The sequence below is a fragment of the Falco biarmicus genome, chromosome 14 (assembly GCF_023638135.1).
Source record: "Falco biarmicus isolate bFalBia1 chromosome 14, bFalBia1.pri, whole genome shotgun sequence".
Classification (NCBI taxonomy): Eukaryota; Metazoa; Chordata; class Aves; order Falconiformes; family Falconidae; genus Falco; species Falco biarmicus.
Genome location: NC_079301.1, coordinates 17,320,501 through 17,343,481, shown reverse-complemented (window position 1 = coordinate 17,343,481; position 22,981 = coordinate 17,320,501). Strand labels below are relative to the sequence as shown.

Below are 22,981 nucleotides of genomic sequence, written 5' to 3'. Positions count from 1 at the left end.
TCCATGCCGTGCCCATGCAAAAATGTTTCAAGGCATGATCTTAATCGTAAACTCCTATTTTCTTTTACGTATATATTGCAAAACGGGATGTTTGGAAAACTTCCTTAGACTTGCACTTAAAACTAGACTCTCCTAGTGCTGATGCAAAACTTAGGATACAGTCAAACTAAGATAGGTAAAGGTTCTGGGTTTATTTTGGTGTTGTGTTTAGTGGAGTTTTTCTTGTTTGTTTTGCAATAGGAATTTGTACTTTTAAATCCAGAGCAACACACAATGGAAAAGATTCTTAAATGCTCGCATTGTTCTTAAAATGTCATGTAAAGTAGTAAGCTGCAATGGATTGTGACTTTTGAAAAGTACATGATCAGATATATGTCAGACAACTTTATAAACTTATATTTTGAACTTTATTTTTAACTTCCTTTGGTCCAGATGTTGGACTCTATGTGGACTGGTTTATTATTGCTTTTGAAGTGTGCTTATTGTCTGAATGCCTAGCTGGATTTTATTTTACGTATTTTTTTCATTACATAGTTGAAATACTAGGTTTTTTCTCTAGCTGTGGATTACAACTGCAAACTGCTTAAGGAGAAATAATAAGACTACTTTATGAATACAATTTTTCATTGCTTGTTATCTTGCAGCCTCCTGATAATCAAAAGCTTGGTTTACTGGAAGCTTTATTAAAAATTGGTGATTGGCAGCATGCACAAAGTATTATGGATCAGATGCCTCCGTTTTATGCTACTTCACACAAGCCTATTGCAGTTGCCCTTTGCCAGCTTGTACACGTGACAATTGAACCTCTATACCGCAGGTAAAGTGAGAAGTAGAATTATGTTGGTACGTAGGGGGAGAACTACTGTTTGTTTATAAGCATGAATTCATCGATAAGCCTAACTGTATTGATACATTTCTAAAATTATCACTTCTGTTTCATGTGAAATGCTGCACATCTTATTTTTCAGAGTTGGTGTACCTAAAGGAGCTAAAGGGTCACCAATTTCTTCTTTGCCAAACAAGAGAGCACCAAAACAAGCAGACAGCTTTGAGGACTTGAGAAAGGAAGCGTTCAGCATGCTTTGTTACCTTGGTCCTCATCTCTCCCATGATCCTATTTTATTTGCAAAAGTGGTGCGCCTTGGAAAAGCATTTATGAAAGAGGTGTGTATGACAGAACAGCTTGTCAAAACTTGAAAAATACCAATTCTCCTGATGTCAAAAATTGCTCAAGTCTTACTAATTGTGTATATATTCAAATACTGAAACATAATACTTTGAGTAATGACAAATTTGGAGAATCTTAATTCTTGATCATTTTTATGATCAATAAACGAACATAACAAACATTTTAATGAGCAACTTACAGCACTTTAGGTTTATAACCAGGAATATTTAGTGGTAACTCATTTCTCATTATGGTCTTCATCTTTTAAAACATTATCTGTGTATGATATTTTTATGGAAAAGGTATGTGTGATATTAAGTGCATGAAAGCTTTTACATTATTAAAGTGACAGTGTAGGCAATGTCTATGTTGTAGATAACCTAATACATGTCCAGTGCTTAAAATAGTACTTTTTATTCCACCTGTTAGGTTACTTGGGAAGTAAGGGGATGTTGCATCTTTTTAATTAGTGGGTTGCCCCCGTGTTCTACCAGTTAAAATGCTGCACTTGAACTTGGGGCTGTGACAAATCTCTGGATGCCCCTAAGGCTGAGTTCAGTGTGGAAATAGAAAGCACCCTATAAAGCATTAAATCATCAACTTCAGAAATAAAATGGCCTCTTGAGATTTGTGGCTCTTTACCATGTATATATTGAAAGATTGGTAGTGTGAACTATCTTAAAAGGCTGCAAGTCACATTTATATTCTGAACTCCCTTGGAATGTACTCAGTAGCTCAGACTGAGGCTAAGGATTTCTTTTGCTGCTTTTCCAGCAATTTGCTATTTGTCTAGCAGCTTTTGTTTTATTTTCAAGTCAAAAATAGGAGTTTAATTTTTTTTTTCTTTAAATACCACCTTAGAGAAACGTTGGAATTAATGGGTTTGGATGTAATTTTTGAATTATTATTATCAAAACCAAACACACACACATACCCCCCAACTTAAAAATCACTGGTTTTGTAACCTAGCTTATTATTTTAAATTAAAACTGAAAGTTGGAGAGGTTGGTTGATTGAAGTGGTAATGGAGGGAAGATTTTCACTTTTATAACCTTTTTTTCTTAAAAGTGTTTTTTTTATTCCAACTACAACAAACATTGGAATGTGCAAAATTTACATGCCACCTGAGGGGAGGAAGCTTTCATGTCCAGCTGCACTTGATGATGCAGAGCTGAGAACACAGATAATTCTTGGGATTGAAGGTCGTTTTGTCTAATTTAACAGATTTTGGCAAGCAAGTTTGCTCTCGATGGGTTCTAAGATGCAATGATAAAGTGACGGAACCTACGCTAAGTTTGGGTTCCAAGTAGTTGTTGTAGTAAAGTCACAGTAACTTCAAGCTTTTCCATCTTCCCCTACTTCCCTATCTTTGTAGGATATATAATTTCTCAGCATCTTGTCATCCATGTTGATGCAATTTCCCAATAGTTAATACTCTTGTTTTATAGCATGCTTCTGTCTTGTTGGCCTGTGAGATGATTGATACTTGAGTGATATGCTATGTTGCAGTGACAATGTGGTTAGTTTGGAAATTATAATGTCAAGGGAGTAATTAACTTCACTGCTGTCAGCAGACTATTAGGACTACTTTGTAATTAAGTTCAAGTACTGAAGGTCTGTGAGAAAGCCCTTGTTTCTGTGGATATGTACTGTAGAATAGAGATTACTTGGTTATAGGAATATCTTGTGCAGTTTTACAGTAAATATATGAATATGATAGTTTATTGTGTTTCTGAGAAGAATGAGCAACATTTTAGCTATTTGCTCTAGGTTGGAACAATGAAGAAATTCGTCAGTGACAGAGTGGTTAAGGTAACACATAGGGAAAGTTATTTTTAATGCACTATTGCCATCAGCATGTTCTAGTTATGAAACTACATTTAACACACAGTAGAAATACTTATAACTGGAGGTAATTTGACTGTAAGTTAACCTGTACAGTAGTTTAAAAGTTAGATTACTAACACTGCACTGCAGCTTTTATGCTCAAGTGTACCTTCAAAATAATTGTGCACTTAACTGGTGTGATAGCTTAATATGCTTTCATGGTGAGCGGATCAAAAAGAGAGAAAAAGTAATTTTGTAATGAAGACTAAAAGCTTATGAGTGTATTGTTGTGAAAGATTGGGAAAATAATCTATGGCTGTTGATAATTGGGGTGAAAGTCCTGGGGTTGCTTTTTAGGTAGAAGGTGAATGCTTAGGGCATTTTTTTTTCTTCTCTCCAGTAAGAAAGTACAGTATTTCATGCATAATAGTAAGTTTCCTCAATATTTTAGTTATTACCTCTTTTTGAGCAACAGTGCACAAAGCCCTTATATATGCAAGTAATGCATTTCATTTATGCGTTTGAATTTCTGTTCAAAAATATTCTAATGCTGACAAATCTGGAAAATTAAACATTTACTAGGCATGTGGCCCTTCAGGTTTATGCTTTTGCTGAGGTAGCCTTGTTTTGAAACTGTTACATTAATTACTTTACAATTAACATGATTGTTTTTGTTACAGTTTCAGTCTGATGGAAGCAAACAGGAAGATAAAGAGAAAATGGTGAGTTTACTTTGGAGGAAGAGGTTCTCATGGGAGATGGTAATTGAGAGCAAATGTTTCGTAACCGTAGAACTGTTCTCTCTCTGTACAGTCTTGTGTTCCTCAAACCTTTTAGTCCAGTGCATTCTGCTTCCTATTTTCTCAGAATCAGCTAGAATACCTCCAGCTATATATTCTATAAATACACTTTTCATGGTGGCACCATGTTTCTTAAGGATTATTTACTGGGGAAAAGCATAGAGAAAAAGAGAAATCAGAAATGGGGGAAGTGTTTATAGTACTATGGCAACTCTTTCTTTATTAGCTAATTTCTTTTAAAATTTTATAATTTAGTGAATTATCAAGATTGATCACAGTGAAACCCAAGTATCCAGTTGAGATCTAACTTAGAAAAAAAAGTTTTTTTTAAATAAACAAGCGAGTTTTCAATACAAAGGATAAAAAATATGTGCGCAGTTTTCATTATTACTTACTACCCTTGTTTCTCATTTCGTCATGAGACTTTTCCTGACTTCCTGAATCATGGCAGGGAAAATTAGTCTCTTCTGGTTTGTTGGGGTTTTATGTGTGTTTTGGGGTTTTTTTAGTTGTTTGCTTTGTTTTGTGCATGGGTTTCGTTGTGTGGGTGTGGGTTTTTGTTGTTTTTGTGTTTTTTTTTTTTTTTTTTGTTGCTATGGTCATTCTGACATCCCTCAGTGGGAAAGAGAAATGTTTAAGAAGAGTGAGGATAGGATGCTGAAAACCTGAAAATGGGTTCTGTGCCTTGGGAGCATGTATAATGCCTTCAGGTTTTATTCTGGAATTTTGAAAATGGAAGTAGTGGCAAGGAATACCTTAATAGATTTTGGCAACTGCTTTTAGTGTAGTTTCTCCTGTTGCACTTTGTGTAAGTACACAGTATATCCATTTCTAAATGATAAATTTGGTTTGAAAACGAGTGCAACTTACTGAAAACTTTAGCTTTGCTCAAATATATAGGCAAAATATCAACAGTATATATGGTCCATAAATTATCTAATAAAAGATTAATTAGATATTTTTAAGTGCTGCTTAGATTTTTGTTGTTGTTTTTGTTTGGGGAGTCCTATTAACCTTGTGGCAAACTTGTATTTTATCAGTCTGCTAAGATGTGCGATTTGTGCGTGGCGTGCATAGCATTGCTTCTGATGTACTTACTTGATAGTTACCTCAAGTCTTTTTGTCTTAATCTCAGGAGATACTGTTCAGCTGTTTGTTGAGTATTACTGATCAAGTCTTACTTCCATCTCTCTCTCTGATGGACTGCAATGCATGCATGTCTGAAGAATTATGGGGAATGTTCAAAACTTTTCCATACCAGTACCGGTGAGTAGAACAACTTGCTTCCATTCTTTGGAACTGATCTCTCAAATTGACAGTCCTAAAAATAGTTTTCCTTTATAATCTTTCAAGGTACCGTCTTTATGGGCAATGGAAGAACGAAACGTACAATAGTCACCCACTTCTAGTGAAAGTTAAAGCTCAAACCATAGACAGAGCCAAATATATCATGAAGTAAGTAATCTCATATTTATCACCTGTGATACACTGTCACCAACTGAAGACAAAAACTTGATGAATACATTCCCTTTCTAATGACTCAGTAATTTCACTGATAATCTTTGTTCATGAAGTATTTAATGTACTGTGATTAGAAACTGTCAAATAAGTAAGGATAAAGACAAATTTCTCACCAACAATGGTATTTCATCTGTGAAAAATGTCCCATTAAATTATTTAAAACCTTTTCCATGGCTGTGCTATTGTTTGATGTATAGCTTTGCTCATGGAAATGTCAGTGTGCAACGTATTTTCTCTAGGTATGGAGACTCTTTTAATCCAGAGTCTCAAAAACCTTGTCACAGTTTCTGTAGGTTTGAAAGTAGGGCAGCAAGTTGAACTGAATGGGATGATTCATTCTCATCTTCTCACAACAATTTCAGATTTACCTCACATCTAATGTCTTTGTCATCTTTGTCAGGGATTTGGGTTCTCCATTTGCTGTTGCCAAAAGCAAATGCTATGGTTTTATAATATGGATAATTAGAACCTTTCTACATAGTCAAGACAGAATAATTGTTACTGGGTGGAAGACTTTGGATTTGCAGCTGTGAAAGCTAGAAACAATGACTTTGATTCTCTTCCAAGTTGCTGCGTAGCTAGCATAGACCATAAAATTTTACATCCCTTCTCCTGTACAGTGGATTTCAGTTGTGCAGATGAGCCACAATGCTGTCAGTTGTTGAGGTTGCTATGTGTGCAATTTACTTCTGTGTACAGATTTCAGGTTCCGCGTTAAGCTTGTGTGTTCAAGTAGAGAATGCTGTGGAAGTGTAACACAAAGAAATTACTACTGTTCTTCAATGAACAGAATGCAACAAATGCAAGATGAATGGTCTGTGGCTAAATTAAATCTGCAGGAGAGTAACAGCATCACGTACTGTTTTTATATGTGGTATAGGTCCCGCTGACAACTTCTGAAAACAGAATGTTCAGAACTGAAATCAGAATGCAGTCCAAAGTAATATAGGGGCACCTGGTTTGTTTGTACTATCTGCACGTTACAGGATTAAAAATTTCAGATTCCCATGGGAGTAATATTTCTATGCTTAGATTTCTTAAAAATGCATCTGCTAGTGAGAATTTAATCTCTGCAGCTAAATGCGTTTTTCTTCAATGGAACTAACCTGTCGTTTTCGTATTCTTTTAGCCTGTCTGTTGCAATAAAATATGTTCTGTTTTACAGGCGTTTAACTAAGGAAAATGTGAAACCCTCTGGAAGACAAATTGGGAAGCTCAGCCACAGCAATCCTACAATTTTATTTGATTATGTATGTAGTTACATGTATCTGAATACTCTTTCATCTTAACTTTGGAAATTAAAGTATAGGAAGGGATCTGCTGTCTTGGTGAGAGGGCAGTTACTTTTGATGTAAAACGTGGTAGTGCACAGGTCTGAGATAATAAATATGACGGTAGCTCTTGATTAACCACAGCTGCACAGAAAGTTACATCCACTTATTTATAGGAGCAGATTATTTAATTTGAGGTAACTCAGGTGGGCCTCAGAGGTACAAGGATGTACTGATCAGGCTATGCATAATGCAGATTCAGGTTAGGTCGCCCTGGGCGGTTGTATATGTATGTGATGAAGATATGTCAGGGTAGAAAACAAAGCTTCAAAGTCTGAAATACACATAGGAATTTGGGAATTATTTTTAAGATTACCTGCTGTTACAGAATGCTTGAGATGTGTACAAGTATGTTGGTGGACCTCCACCTTATTCACAAGTGTGATTTATTATTGATCTACTAGTTTTTAGATTTTGCCTGAAGAAATTAATACTGAAACACACACACATATAACGTATCAAAGTGAATGTTCTAAAATTTGATTAGTACAGTTCAGTTGTGTTCTTTCATGACATAGGGTTTTTTTTTAGTTTTTATTATTATAAGTAGAAACAAATTCTCTTAGAAAAATGAGTTAAATGTTTTTATGATTTTATTTTCTGATCATTGAAAAAAAACATACAGAATTATTTTGACATGTTAGAGACATGTTTCACTGTCTCTAAGGTACGTAATAAATCAATGAGATTACCTATTACTTTGAAAGTGGTTTAAGACCTTCTCCTAAATTGACTTCAAAGCATGTTTTGTGTAGGTTTTGAAGACAGGTGTTAAAATGGTTTTAATTTACTATGTGAAAGGTAAGGAATTGCATTCCTGTTCAGCTGAGTGTCTTCTGTAACTTTCAGATTTTATCACAAATACAAAAATACGATAACTTAATAACTCCAGTTGTCGATTCACTGAAATACCTCACTTCGCTGAACTACGATGTCTTGGCATGTATCCTTTTATGTAACTCAATATGTCTGTTACTGAGATAGTTGCACCTGTAGCCAGATTAAATCTGTTGCCTGTGTTTTCTGTTCTTGCTGCTTTTTGCTAGACATTTTAGTGAAGTTTGTAAATACCTTTGCGCTCTAGTAGTTTACAGAACCCTCTATTTGTTGTTTCACACTATGAAAATTATACTTGCATTTTTAAAGGTGTTTTTACTACTTTCACCCTGTTCTTGAAGGCATAGCGATCTTGTAAATAGTGAGAACTATTTTAATGAAGTAAAACTGCTTTGTAAGTTACCATTTCTTTCATGATGTTATATTTTATATACCGTAACTATGTTAGTGGATTGCCTATATCATGCTTGCTCTACTTGCATATCATGTTCTTATATCACAAATTGTGGAGCTGGAAAAACGGGTCTGTGTAACTTGTTTTTACAAATTGAGGAAAAATACTCTCTTTAACTCCACTAAAGACTGTATCATTGAAGCTCTGGCAAACCCTGAGAAGGAGAGAATGAAGCATGATGACACTACAATCTCAAGCTGGCTGCAGAGTTAGTATTCCTGTTTTATTACTTTAATGTTTAAAATACTTCACCTTCCCTGTGGTCTACCATATTATTGTTCATTACGATCAATATTTCACTTGAATCTATCAGCTGATTTTTTTAAGGAAAACATAGAGCAGGCAAGTTTGATCAATAGGAAAATATATTTGTTCTTTGCCTTATAAAAATACATAAATTGCTAACATTTTGCATGTGCTTTGTTAAAGCTTTTTAATTATTAGTATTTCCCGAGGTGCAGTCACAGCCGTTTCTCCTTGCTTTAGGTCTGGCTAGCTTTTGTGGTGCAGTTTTCCGAAAATACCCCATTGAACTTGCTGGTCTACTTCAATATGTAGCCAACCAACTGAAAGCTGGGAAAAGGCAAGTCTTGCACAAGTGATCTTTATAAACTTCTATAATGTATTATTTGTTTGCTGATGTGCAGGCACTCAGTATAGTAGTTACCCTAGTGGTGGTAAAACTCCATTCATAATACCAGGAAGGTTAAGAAATCGAAAGAGCAGAAAGACTAATACCCTCTTCAATACATTATTTTTTTCTCTAATTGTATAGCTGTTGCATATTATTTTTGAAGTACTTGATTTTTCATCTGTGACTTATTTTAACACAGTTGTTTTAACAACTAACCAGACAGGGAAAAAGCCCTGCCAGTCTGTAGCATTGTCGTAGAAATCACCGTACTGTTATTTACAAAATAAGCATCCATGATAAAAAAGGGTATGACTTAGAGTTTTAGTTTTTTCTTTCTCATAATCTCTTCTCTGCAACAATGGCTCTTAACATTTTATATATTATTTTAAATACTTTGTCCTGTTTATTTAGTGGCACTTGAATAGCTTCTTGATACATCAATGTTAATCATAATTTTAAAAAAACAACTTAAAAGGTTTGCAATATGAATCTTCCTTTTTCTTTTGTCCTTCCATTGTCATGGCTCAGTAGCATTGTTTCACTTACTTAATTTTAGTGTGTTATTTTTGTCATATAGGTGAGTACCAACTTTTTTCCATTACGAATCCCTATATGCTTACTGAAAGACAGCTTACCAGTGGAGATAACGCAGCGTGTTATATTAGGGTATTTATGTTCAAGTCTAGTTTTTTCCCTTCCCTGCAATGTAGACACTCAGTCTCATGTGCTCCCCTGTCCCAAATTTGTTTTGTATTCTGATGATGGTACAATCACATTGAACTACCGAGGAAGGGTAAGTAATGTTTCTTGTCTTTCCCCAGAATTAAGTATTAAGACTTTAAAGTGTTTTGGGAGGAAAACCAATATTTTTAATATTCAGTTCAGTATTTGGGATTGTAGAAATAAAATGGATTTAGCACTATGACCAGTTAGTTCCATAGGACTGGAGTATTCAATTGAAGTATATGCTCGCATTGCATAGTTCCTAAACAGAAAACATACTTACGGTTGGAACAGCAAACAAAAATATAAACAATATAAATTATTTAAATATAAAACTTAGGTGTTTTATTTATGGTACAATTTATGTCTGTTGAGGAAAAAGTCTTTGCCTTTACAGAATTCAGAGCAGGAAGTAAAGCCTAGTCTCTGTACAGGTTGACTATTGGAGTGTTTTTTATATTCTGTAATTTAAGTAAAAAATGTTTTCCATGTTTCAGATAACCTTTCCAGACTAATTTTGCCAGTCAATTTCTAAGGCTGTACTACTCTCAAAATTTTTAATAAAATTTTAAATATTCCATGTTCATGAAATAACTATGTGTATATAGTATGAAGCATGTAAAACAACAAAGGGGACCAATAAAATTTATGGAATTTAACTTTTTGGTACTTAATAGCACCACACACTATTATTTTGAAAAACAAAGAAATTGTTCTGAAGGGGTTCTGAAATCCACTTGTTGAATGCCTGCATTGCTTTTGAGTACTAACTTTTTAATTGCAATAAGGAAACACTTGTTTCTTCTTCAAAAAAGAATTTAAATGTTGTTTAACGTGCATCGTACTGTTGCTTTGTGCCGTATATTGAATCTCATGGCTTCCATTTCTTAAACAAATTTTCTTGGTTTTACTCCACTTCTCTGTTTTCTGTGCAGCTTTGATTTGCTCATTTTAAAAGAAGTAGTGCAGAAAATGGCAGGGATAGAAATTACAGAAGAAATGACAATGGAACAATTGGAAGCCATGACTGGTGGAGAACAACTAAAAGCTGAGGTGTGTTTGTGTTAAATTTAATTAATAATAGCTATTGCTTATTAACGGTGGTTTTAAAGACTCTTGATTCCTGAACTATGGCAGCATAACAGAGAAAGTTGTTACTGCTTTCATCAGAGAGCTTCCCTGCACCACTGAGCTTCCAAGCCTTGCAGAAAGACAGCCAAGACAGTCTATGTGTGAGCCTTAATTGTTGTGCTTTCCAGCATCTCATATTAACGATAGAAGCCTTTGTTAGCCAGTGTTACATGACAGACCTGCAACTTGGAGCACCCAGTGAGCTTGTATGTTGTGCAGTCCTGCTGTTTTAGCTCAGCTCTGGGTGTAGCAGCTCCCTGTTTAGTGGAGTAACATCTTAAACTATTTTAACAGCCAAAACTCTTGCAGTCTTGGTGTCAGAGACCTGGTTGAGGCTGACCTAGACTCAGTTCTGTAGGGATTCGAATAGCTATAACCAGAACCAAATTCTGAAATGTCTGTATTGAACAGAGAAGAGACTTTGAGCACATCACAGCAGACCTTGATCTGAAATGCTGGGTCATGATGCCTAAGCCGAAATGTCACTTCATTTCTTCTGTAAAAAGACTAATAGATAGCATGCAAGACTAGTTTCTGATTCTTACATGTGTGCTGCAGTACAGGATTCAGAGAGAGTTTTACCAATGGACAGGAAACTGCAGAAATACTGATGAAGTAACATCAGTCCAGAAGCACACATTGTTTCCAATTTGATGCGCTGTATCCACACTTGGGTAACTTTTTCTGTTCTATGCAGGGTGGCTACTTTGGCCAAATCAGGAATACAAAAAAATCTTCTCAGAGATTGAAGGATGCATTATTGGACCATGATCTTGCCCTTCCACTGTGTCTGCTTATGGCTCAACAGAGAAATGGTGTCATCTTTCAGGAGGGAGGGGAAAAACATCTGAAGCTGGTGGGAAAACTGTATGATCAGGCAAGTAAAAACACATTTATAAGAACCTCTCAATTTCTTTGGTAACTTCTAGCGTATCAGCACAGTATATAAGGATTTGGTGCAATATATAAGAATTTTCAAAATTAGTTGCAGTGACCTTATTAAAATATACAGATGTATTATATATTATATTGACAAGTGACTTCTAAGTGAAAGATAAAAACATCTTCTGTCATAAAAAAGTTTTAAGCCAGCTATTACAATTTTCTGATCCTAATTTGTTAGAGGACCTTCTTTTTCTTTATTTTTTTAAGGCAACAGCCTGAATACTTTTGCTGAGTTAGGCACTAGGAACTAGTTTTGTTTCATTCTGGTAGAACAGAATGGTCTTAGAGTTTTGCAGGCTATTGTAGGTGGGGAATTTGGGGGATTTTTTTGTGTGTGTGGTGGTTGTTTTTTGTTAGGGCTTGGGAGGGTTCTTTTCTTTTAGGTGCAGGTAGAGTTGAGTCAGTGTGGAGTGACAGAAGTATGTGTCAAGGAGAATTTAGCATCTCTTCTCCCATGAGAAAGTTCTTGCTCTACTGTGTGTTGTGAAATTGTTAAAAAAACAAACCCAAACCCACAACTCCACAAGCTTTCAAGCTCTCCTTAACTTCACTTTTGAACAAAATAATGGCGTTTGCTAACTTTTTGTATCTTTTGCATGTAGTGCCATGACACCCTGGTACAATTTGGTGGGTTTTTAGCATCCAATCTAAGCACAGAGGATTACATTAAGCGAGTGCCTTCTATCGACGTTCTCTGTAATGAGTTTCACACACCTCATGATGCTGCATTTTTCCTCTCAAGACCCATGTATGCACACCATATTTCAGTAAGTAGCTGTTCGCCTTCTTTTAGTGCTGCTGTATTACATGTTACCAATATATGTGTTTGATTCCTGCTGAAGTTTGTTTGCTAAATAAAGCTTGCAGAAGCTTTACGAGTAGAGGTAGAAAGGAGAAGCTGTGGGCTGGAATAGGTTCTTCTTTATCTTCGTAGAAAATATGGGCCCTGTGTCAACTTTCACACAACTGACGGAAGTTGTAGCTAATAAAGTCATCTCTTCCAATGATTTGAGTGATCAGTAGTTCTTTCCCTCCCTGTTCCCCCAAATGTGTAAGTTCTCCTGCAGATCTTTTAGATGGATTTTTGCTGTGGAGGAAAATGTTGCAGCTGCCAAAAGGTGTGGCTGTCTCGGGAAGTGTCAGAATTAAATTTGCCCCTGCATCTAAAATATGAAGTATTGAGAGTAATTTTTACTTGGTGTAGTATAATGTGTTATAATAACAACAGGTAGCAACATCAGTGAAGAAAGATAAATCCGTCCAACATGGATGAATACTAAAAGTTCTGTACAATGTTCTTCAGTGCTTTATGTACATAAATGACATTTTACCCGTGTAAATGTTTCTTATATAGAAAGGTTTTTGAGAGAAGTTAAACTATATTGTAAAAGCCAAATTAATTGTTAGTGTACAAAGATTACAAATTCTTCGTTTTTCTTTTTTTTGATGTACAGTCAAAGTATGATGAACTGAAAAAAGCTGAGAAGGGAAACAAACAGCAGCACAAAGTTCACAAATACATTACATCGTGTGAGCTGGTGATGGCTCCTGTCCATGATGCTGTGATTTCTCTGCACCTTCCCAAGGTTTGGGATGACATCAGTCCTCAGTTTTATGCTACATTCTGGTCTTTGACGATGTATGACCTTGCTGTCCCACATAGTAGCTATGACAGAGAAGTCAATAAACTTAAAGTCCAGATGAAAGCCATAGATGACAATCAGGAAATGGTATGTTTATATCATTTTATGATCCAGTTTAAACTTTCTAACCTTGAAAGACTTGGTTTTTTCCCCTGAAATCTTATATTAAGGCTGTTTACATCTGAGGGCGTTGTGACCAGATTCATCCATTCTGATTTGTCGCATTCACATAATTTGGATTGACTCTTCCTTAGAATTCCCACATTAAAAGTACCACTGACTTCACTAAGCGAAAATTCCTGGAGAATCGGCATTTCAGAAAGCCATCTTTGGCACCTGTATCTGTGGTTTAGCTGTTCACTTTTGCCTTAACTTTAGTCAGCCAGTTATCATAAAATCAGTTGATTACTAGAGCAAAACATGTTTCAGTGCAATACAAAGCTTTTAAAGTATTCTTTAGCATTATCGGGAATTTAACTGCTCTATCTATAGCAAGTGTTAGTATAATACTAAGTAAGTTGAATTGGTCTTTTATAGCCTCCAAATAAAAAGAAAAAAGAAAAAGAACGTTGCACAGCTCTTCAGGACAAGCTCCTTGAAGAAGAGAAGAAGCAGTTGGAGCATGTGCAGAGGGTTCTACAGAGACTGAAACTAGAGAAGGATAATTGGCTTCTGGCAAGTAAGTGTGTGTAGGAGAAACACCCTGGATGTTTTTGTAGTCATCACTGTCCCCAGAACTAGAAGTTCAGCTTGCACTGGATGTTGATTTTAAAATTTGATCACTTTTTATGTTGAGGTCTGTTAGTAAGGTAAACTTTTAATTAAATGTTATGTCTTTGCTGCAAATGACAAGTAGTTGGTTTTCAGGGAGTTTTGTTTGTTTCTTGCAATGTCAAGACCTTTTAAATATTGCACTGATATAGGAAATAAGAGATTGACCAGTTCAGTGGAAAGGTGTAACTGCAAGAAGGCTTGCACTTATTTAACTGCAGTTAGAATGTTGCTAAGTTAGGATAGTTGCCTACATTGCAAGAAATATGTATGTAAACTTTCAGTGAGTAGTTTGAGTTAACTGAGTCCTGGGATTAGGAGCAGTGTGCCAGTATTTGGGCAGTAACATAAACCCTCTTCCAATGACAAGAAAAGTATTGTGCCAGCCGACCAGCACCGTGAAATGAAACAGCATGCAGGTGTTTCGTATGGCAGATATGCAGGAGGAAGAACCAACTTTTTTCTCTGACAAAGCCTCTGTAATGTTTCATGTTGATTGTGAGCTCTCCTAGTATGGTTAATCTGAATTGTTTTTCTCTGGTCAGTTTTCTTCTCTGGAAGAATTTTCAGTTTGTAACTGGAAGTAATTGTTCGTCTGTCCCAAGGAGCCTAGCATAATCCAGTGGAAAAGCCTTTTATTGTCCGACTCATGTAAGATGCAGCCAACTGATTTAATGAAGAAACATTGACAGTTAAATCAAGAAAGGTTATTCGCTATCAATATTTAATGTACTGGTACAGACAGCTAATTAGCTACATGAAATTACTGGTTGAAAAATTGCTACCTGACTGAAGCTTGATCTAGAGTTGGCTGATAAATTCGTCTGCTTAAGGAACCAGCCAAAAGTCTGTAGAAAATTGTGTAGGTGTGATCTGTGTGTAAACACATGCTCCTGATAATACATTTTTGTGGGGTATGGGGAACAGCTTGTTGTTGGCTCTGGGGTGCTCAGGGTTCAGCTGCAAGAACTTTCCCAGCATTTCATCCAGAGACAAACAACTTTTTCAGCAGTCTCCCCATTGCAAGAAATTATCTGTAATTATACTATGTGAGGAAATTGAACAGTACATCCACTGTAGTGATATTATTATTATTTTTAACAGTTAATGTTTAAATTATTTTAAAAGACTAGCTTCTTTTGTATATTCTGACTGGATGCCTACTTGCTTTACTTTTAATCTTTTGAAGTAAACCTTACACACTTGATTTTTCTATGAGCTGTGATTTTCTTAGTTTGTTTTTTTAAGTGTCAAAGGCTTATTATAACCTTTGCGGAGCAGATACTAAAATTGAATAAAGTGAAGATAAAATTTTTAGTTAAGTAAAAGCTGACAGTCCTTTTTTGAGCAAGCTTTATTCCATGAGCATCACAGAATCAAACAAAGTAAATCCTGGGTCTTACAACTTTTGCCCTGCAGCCTGTGCAAGAATCTCGATGCAAAACCACCAGTTACCCTCATGAGGATCGTGACTGTTCTTTCTCAAAGGCATCCATTTGCAGTCTTCAGCTCTGTGCTTTCATCCATATGTTTTATTTTCTTCCTACTTTCCTTTTGTGCTGTCCATCCCTCTCAGCTTGTTTTTATGCTCCTTCTTAACTGGGCAAGAACCTACATGGGACCGGTTTGGGTATGTGTTTGGCTGTTGTGTTGGCTAACCAGTGGTTAGTCAACTGGAATGGGTAACGTCTGAGCATACAGTGTGTTCTTTTATTCAGTGGTAGAATGAAACTTCCACAAAATGTGTGTGTGTTGGGATGGTGGTTTACTGAAGACTGTTCCTCTATTTAAATTCCTGTAATTGTTTGGTTGATTGGAAAAATGATTAAGGGATTATATGTAGACAGTGTGTTCTTCCATTTCTAAGGAGATAGAGCTGACTGTCAGCTCTATCTAGAAAGGAGAAAACAGGTTTTCCAGAGAAAGAGCAGATGGTGTTCCTTTCGCTAAGGTGCAGAGACTTAGCAGTTGAAGAAGTTTACCCAAGTGTTTTCTGAGCCTGTTATCCCCCACATTGTGTAATAGAAGAGTTTTCCAAATAAGAAATAAAGATTTGCTGCAACCACCCTCCTACCCTCCCCCCCATCCTTAAACAGCTGGGCTTATTTTGACTTATTTTGAGCGGTGCCAAATGTGTGTTTGGAATACAGGTGGCCTAAGGCACAAACTTGGGAATATGGATGTATGATACTCAACTTCATGGGAAAAGAGTAGTTGAGTGTTAACCCATTAATTTTTTTCTTTCTTCCCTTTGTCTCTCAACTTTTTCTCTGAAGAGTCTACCAAAAACGAGACTATCACAAAATTTCTGCAGTTATGTATATTTCCTCGATGCATTTTTTCGGCAATCGATGCCGTTTATTGTGCTCACTTTGTAGAACTGGTGCATCAGCAGAAAACACCCAACTTCTCCACGCTTCTCTGCTATGATAGAGTAAGTAGCTAGAACTGTTGCGGGTATGTACTTGATTACTATTATGAGCATGCAAAACTAGTATCCCTCCTGCCTCCCAAAAGAGGTCAACAAAATCATTACCTATGTTTAATTCTAGACTCAAAAGTTCCCTTTTGTACTTCAGATTCTACAAACCAAGGTTTCCTACAGCTTCAGGGGCTTATTTTCAAGAAATGTTGTTTTTGATCTACCCTAATGAGACTAGCATTTCAGAGCATTTCACAGGAGTTGCATTCAGGTTTTGCAACCTTCCAGTGGTGTACATTTCTGTGGCCTCATCTAACCCTCCCATTTTGGCCGTATGCACCCTGTTGCTGTAGTATCAGCTTTCTTATACTTGCCCCACACAAACACCATCCTTAGGACCTTTCTGACCCTGGCAAATTGTACTACAGACAGTGGACTAGTTCGTGTTACTGCTGAGACATGGAAAGGGACTCGCATGGCGATGTGGGAAGTACTTTTCATAACAGTAGCAGCCTGATTTTCTGGGTCAAATGCAGCAGCTGGAGGAGGCATTTGTTTGGTTTGTTCTCACTGTTCATATAGCCATTCTTCTGTGGAGGAAAAAGTTGGAGCACGTAGATGGAAGAATTTTGCAGGATGCATTTGGACCCTGCGGTACCAGCTGACAGTGCTGTTCCGGGGTATCAGAACCAGTCTGGCACTTGGTGCTGTAAGAAGTCAAATCACTAAGTTACTGCATCATCTGGACAGTTATTACTGATTTGACTATGAGCTTTCATTGAAAGGATGTGTATGGGGCTGTATTGTGAAAAAAACTATGAAGGTTGTTTTCACATGAACATTCAGTTTAGATTGTCTGGGTTTTTATTGAGATGGGACATCTGAAGTAGGTATCTGCTTTGATTTCATGGATCCAAATGAGCATTCTTACTCATACATTCAGACCATGTTGTATGTCATAAAAGTAGGCAGTTGCATGAGCTCTATCTGATGAACCTGTGCAGGCCAGGAAAAAAATGCTTTTGCATCAGCTTGGCTAGGTATGTACTTCTGCCTGCTCAAAGAAACGATTAATGTGAAAACAAGACAGTTACGTGCCAATGAAGGCACACTTTAACTATGGAAAACTGTGTCAGCAGCAGCTGTGTGCAGTGCTTAGGTTCTGGGCTAAGTGTGAAGGACAAGTTGGGTAATAAAGTCTTGAAAATAAACTGAGAATATTTTATAAGAGATCTCCTTTATATTCTAGAAATGAGCTTAATGATGGTTTAGATGAGAGAAATTGAAGGTCTTGTTGGTTCTTGTTCCTTTTGTAATTCAATAAAGTCACTGTAACCCTTTATTGTTATTTGCAGGTATTCTCTGACATTATATATACAGTTGCAAGTTGCACTGAAAATGAAGCTAGCAGATACGGCAGGTTTTTATGCTGTATGCTGGAGACTGTGACTAGGTGGCACAGTGACAGAGTCATATATGAAAAGGTATGTGAAGTTACTAAGTTTGCTCATGAGAACATATAATGACCGCTTTTGTAATTTGGCCCAATAAAAATATACTTGGTGAAATCATTAGATTTAAAAACACAGAATTTTTCTGGTGGTGTAATCTTTAGAATTGAGTTTCTGTAATTCATGTAATTTGAATAGAAATAATTTTATATAGTATCAAAACATGTAGTCCCCCCCCAAATAATCTTACATTTCTGATTTTCTCATATCTTGAAAATAATTTAGGAAGCATATGGAAACTCTTATAATACTCTTTGCAAAAGCTAAAGTACAAATAATCTTTCCTGTCACCCACAACTAAGATTTTAAGAGAAATAAGCTTTTTAAAAAAGTATGTGTATAAGTCTTGTGAAGTGTGATTGTGTCTGTCTTTAGCAGAATCAGTGAAGTGCTTCAGTTACATTTTTGCAGAATTATTGTTTTTATGCTTCCCAGTTTTTTTTCTTTTTCTTATATGCACATATAGGAATGTGGCAACTATCCAGGTTTCCTAACTATATTACGGGCAACTGGATTTGATGGTGGAAATAAAGCTGATCAATTGGATTATGAGAATTTTAGACATGTGGTACACAAATGGCACTATAAACTAACTAAGGTAAATAAAGATGCTGAAAAACTTAGGGTTCTGGAAGATTTAATGAAAAAAAAACTTCATTAGATTTAATTTGTGTTCTAGGCTTCTGTGCACTGCCTTGAAACAGGTGAATATACGCATATCAGAAATATCCTGATTGTGCTGACCAAGATCCTTCCATGGTACCCAAAAGTGTTGAACCTGGGCCAAGCCTTGGAAAGAAGAGTACATAAGATATGTCAGGAAGAGAAAGAGAAGAGACCTGATCTATATGCATTGGCTATGGGGTAACAACACCTTACTTTAAGAAAGTGATTAAAGTGGATCATGAAAAGCTTCTAAAGACTCGGAACTGTTACAGTCCTAACGTTTGATTTTTACCTTATCACAGAAGATTTGGTATCCTGCATCTCAGGGCTGGTGGTGTGAATGAAAACGCATTTTGTGCTGGATGTTCACTAATTTTCTTTACAAGACTCTAGTAGAACACTTAAAATAGTAAAGATTTCCACTCACAAGAATACAGCTTAATTTTAGAGAGGTAACGTAGCAGCAAGTAGATAGGAGGGAGAGTAAAACAAAGAACACCAAGGGCTATTGATGCAACACTGCGTAGATTTCTAGAAGTTTGTATGATTTTAAAATGCTTAGTTATATTCTGCATCTTTCTGTGATGAATGCAGACTCATCCACGTATGCTTATGGGGCAAGTCAGGTCAGGTTGCGTGAACAGTTCTGAGTTTTGTCAGTAGGTTGTTTCTTCTGTGTGTTTGGGGGGCGTGTGTGTGGTAGTGGTGGTGAAGAGGGTGTGGAGGTAGGGCTGTTTCTGTGTCTAGTGGTTTTTGTTTGTTATTTTGTTTTCTTTTGAGCTCATCGATAAAGGGGAAAGAAACTGCATATCAGTTGGGAAAAACTGTGAAATAAATAACAGATGAACTGTTAGATTAGATCCTCATTTAAAATTCAACCCGTGTTTTGCTTTTTATTTGTGCATATTTAACAATCTGTGCGACTTGCAGCTATTCTGGGCAGTTGAAAAGTAGGAAGCCTTTCATGATACCTGAAAATGAATTCCACCACAAAGACCCACCTGCCAGGAATGCTGTAGCTGCAACAGTACAAAATGGGCCAGGTGGTGCTGGGATGCCTACATCTCTCACAATAAATACAGTTAGACTGGAAGAAAGCGCTACTGAGGAGACTGGTAAACAAACCTACAATCATTATTTACTTATTTAGTAGAATTCTTCTGACATTACGTGTTACTTTCTCAAAATTTGGCTTATTAAACTGAAAAGAAAAAATCTAAATGCAATGCTATGTAGGGTTAGTGTGTGTTTTTTATTTCTAGTTGGTTTTGGGAGAAGGTACTCTTATTCTGTTAGCTACACATGATCTTACATGAATATACTTAGCTACTTGTTTTATTTTAACCAGTAGGATGTATATTAACTTGTTGAAATGAAGCTATTCTTTTTTTTTTTTTAAACAGATAAACTAAAGGAGAAGTCTCAGGGTGTGGTGAAAGTTATTAATAAAGCTGTCAACGCTGCACCAAAGGTGACAACAAGCAATGGAAACAGTGCTTCTAATAGGTGAGAAAAAATACTCTTAAACATTCTCTGTTTTCTTCCTTCCAAACCGTAGACTTGCACTTGAAACTGACCTGCATTTTCTTTTCTACTTTCAGGTTGCATATAAATTGTTTCAATTTCTTCAAAGTTTAATAATGAGATTATTTCTTCCCAAATATACAGCTGTATTGATCTGACACTGTTGTTAAATGCATTCCATTTTAGCTAAACAAAGATAAATGAGAATATTTGCTTGTTGCTGCTCTGATAAAGAGACATCAGTTCCAAAATCTGAGAGTGACTGCTTCAGGACATTCTGTCAAAGCATCAGAAGTAAAACTTATGTGATAAAACTAGAGCTGGTTTTGTATGCATGCTAATTAGCCTTTTTATTTTTATTGCAGCAAAATTGTTAAAGAGAAGGATGATAAAGAAAAAAGTGGGAAGGAAAAAGAGAAAGAAAAAAAAGACAAGACTCCAGCTGCCGCTCCAGAGATGAAGGCACTTGGGAAGGATGGGAAAGATAAACCAAAGGAAGAAAGGGCAAACAAAGATGATAAAGCAAGAGAGATCAAGGAGAAAACACCAAAATCTGACAAAGAGAAGGAAAAAGTCAAGAAAGAAGAAAAAGCTTCAAAAGAAGAAAAATCCAAGACAGTTGTGACCATCATCGAGTCAAAGTCAACTGCAGAAAAGGAGAGAGAAAAGGAGCCGTCCAGAGAAAGAGATGTAGCGAAGGAAATTAAATCCAAGGAAAATGCTAAAGGAGGAGAAAAGGTGCCAGTAGCTGGGTCCTTGAAGTCACCTGTTCCCAGATCAGAAACATCAGAATCTGAAAGGGGTAAGTTTGTGTATGTGATTTCTGTTCTTGTCTAAAAAACTAGAATGTGTTGCTGGAAAATCACTGAATATCAAAAAATGCTAGAGACGGTGAGGAAGAGTTGCTACATGGTTGCTAGCCTTTTGGCATTGGCTTTTAAATAGTCGGGTACTAAAGTAGGTAGTCAAGATATCTCCAAAAGGCAGGCTGTGAATGTGTGAACTTTGCTTCTTCAGTGAATGCTCATTTTCATAAAGCCTATTATTTTTTAGTATGAGTCTAAATGGTCTTTTATTAAAGTGTATTTGTATAACTGGCCTTGCAAGTTTTGCAAAAAATTAATGCAAAAACCCCAATGAGAGTTTCATCATAACCTTTGAATTTTGAAAGAAAAGAGGGGATGTGAAAGGCGTAGGCCTTTTATAAAGGTTACTGTATCCTTCTTAAGGACACAGTCCCTTCTTATATTAAGGGTGAACAAATCCTTAATGTTGATATTTTTAGTTCTTGTAATCTGAGGCTGTTGTTGAGTTTTATACTTGCTCTGCATAAGGCTTGACATTTTCAGGGTCTTCATAGCAACTCAAATTCAGATACAGACTTAATCAAAATGGGAGTTTGAAACAAGCATAATTTTGCAGCAGTTTTTTTACATTACACTTTTCCTGCAAACTTTCATAAAGAGCGTCAGTGCTGTCATGTTGGTAATTCTAGATAGCTTAAACACTAAATTTTTATAGTGGTATAATTTGAATTCTAGCTTAAATTATTTTGGTACTTCAGAAAACCACATTATTAGATTATCCCCTTTGAAATGTGTTTTAATAAGGCTATTGTTCTTTTCTTTCCTCAGAACAAAAACGCCGTAAAGTTGATACACATTCTTCTCCATCACATTCCTCAACAGTAAAGGTTAGTATAGCCTGAGGAAGGCAGCACCCATGTTAGGCTCACAAGTTTGGGATGCCAATGTTCGACTTCCTTCAAGTTTTGTGCCAAGTATACACTGGAACCACTGGAGGTTTTATGTTGCATTAGAAAATGCATTCCTTTTCTTTATTGGCGGACTGTCTTTTTTTCTATAAAAATATTTTTAATTAACCAAAATAATGCTTCAAGGACCTAGCACAAATTTTGTAAATAGTGTTTGGAAATGGCAAGAGAATTTTTACACAGAAGTGCCTCATTGTTTTAAGCAGTCAGTTTTTTTGGAGTGCAATGGTAGCTACAAGCAAATGAGTCTTTGCAGCAGAGTGGAGCATATTTTTCTGCACTTCTATTGAAGAATCTATAGCACTGAAGATTCCTGGATGATACGGGATGTACAATACCTCTGAATTCATCAGGCTTCTTGATGAGCATCATACCGATATGTGCCTTCTAAGGAGGAGTCTTGAAAGGAGTTCCATTTTAAAGTCTCCTTGGTGATCAGTTCTCCTGTAGTTGTGTATAATCAGTGCGCATGCAGCTTCTGTTGTACCTTCCCTTCGAGGTTTGTTTATTTCCAATGGGTTCCCACCGTGTTGAGCCCTGCGTTACGATAAAACCAGATGTGGCAACCAAGCCTACTACCCAGCAAAGAGAAACCCCAAGCATTCAAGCGCAGCACAAAACCATGGGCGTAGCCTACTTGAAGACTCAGGGTAGCCATTCCTTGCTCCATATTTATTTTATTTGTAAACCATCTATGTTCATGGAATCTTTGAATTTGCAGTACGTTGAACATTTAAAACTGTAAGTTACTAATACTTCATCAAGAGCACTGTGATGGATTATGTGGGCCTTTAAACTTCACCATCTTACCAACTTTAGAACAAGCTTTTCTTTTTTTCCTGTTTTTTTCCAAGAGCACATCTTTTTCTCTATGTAAGATATACTTGAAAGATTTAGGCTAATTTTGGAGAACTCTGATAGATGTTACTAGTTTTGAGTAAGCAGGTGACTGATAAGTAATCAAAATGATTTAAGTTTTTCTTGCCTGGTTTTTATAAATGGCAATCTAAAGTCATTCTAGAGTTACTTCTACCACGTTTAGCTGAAAGTGGAGAAGATACAGGTTTAAAATATTTTTAAACCTGATTCACCTGTGGCTTAGCTGTATGTAGAATTAAGACTATTTTTTCTTTAGATTTTGTCTTGGTGGGAGAATTTTTTATTTTTTTTTCATTGTTTAATGAAGAATTAGATATAAACACATTTTGTAGTTTACTTAATTGGGTCTAAAGCATAGCTATGACTGTGTCTTTTTTTTTTTCCCCCCTTCCTTCTTTCTTTTTAAAAAATATTTCAGTT

At 36.2% G+C, this 22,981-nt stretch overlaps 1 protein-coding gene across 5 annotated transcripts in view; it reads left to right on the top strand.

The window, feature by feature from the left end:
• Positions 1–22,981, top strand: part of THOC2 (THO complex subunit 2) — a 55,411-nt gene that overhangs the window by 22,439 nt on the left and 9,991 nt on the right. For 2 of the 5 annotated variants that reach the window (XM_056359395.1, XM_056359398.1), the window contains exons 11-33: positions 645–817; positions 969–1,164; positions 2,939–2,980; positions 3,676–3,717; positions 4,931–5,061; positions 5,149–5,250; positions 6,482–6,566; positions 7,497–7,590; positions 8,066–8,146; positions 8,425–8,521; positions 10,231–10,348; positions 11,124–11,303; positions 11,974–12,138; positions 12,826–13,101; positions 13,552–13,693; positions 16,062–16,219; positions 17,563–17,691; positions 18,185–18,316; positions 18,398–18,582; positions 19,315–19,499; positions 19,788–19,890; positions 20,274–20,710; positions 21,543–21,601. In XM_056359395.1, the coding sequence (XP_056215370.1) occupies positions 645–817; positions 969–1,164; positions 2,939–2,980; positions 3,676–3,717; positions 4,931–5,061; positions 5,149–5,250; positions 6,482–6,566; positions 7,497–7,590; positions 8,066–8,146; positions 8,425–8,521; positions 10,231–10,348; positions 11,124–11,303; positions 11,974–12,138; positions 12,826–13,101; positions 13,552–13,693; positions 16,062–16,219; positions 17,563–17,691; positions 18,185–18,316; positions 18,398–18,582; positions 19,315–19,499; positions 19,788–19,890; positions 20,274–20,710; positions 21,543–21,601 (3,312 nt within the window). Of the gene's footprint in view, positions 1–644; positions 818–968; positions 1,165–2,938; positions 2,981–3,675; positions 3,718–4,930; positions 5,062–5,148; positions 5,251–6,481; positions 6,567–7,496; positions 7,591–8,065; positions 8,147–8,424; positions 8,522–10,230; positions 10,349–11,123; positions 11,304–11,973; positions 12,139–12,825; positions 13,102–13,551; positions 13,694–16,061; positions 16,220–17,562; positions 17,692–18,184; positions 18,317–18,397; positions 18,583–19,314; positions 19,500–19,787; positions 19,891–20,273; positions 20,711–21,542; positions 22,424–22,981 lie in introns of all 5 variants that reach the window. The other 3 variants (XR_008825417.1, XR_008825418.1, XM_056359396.1) reach the window with 3 other exon arrangements.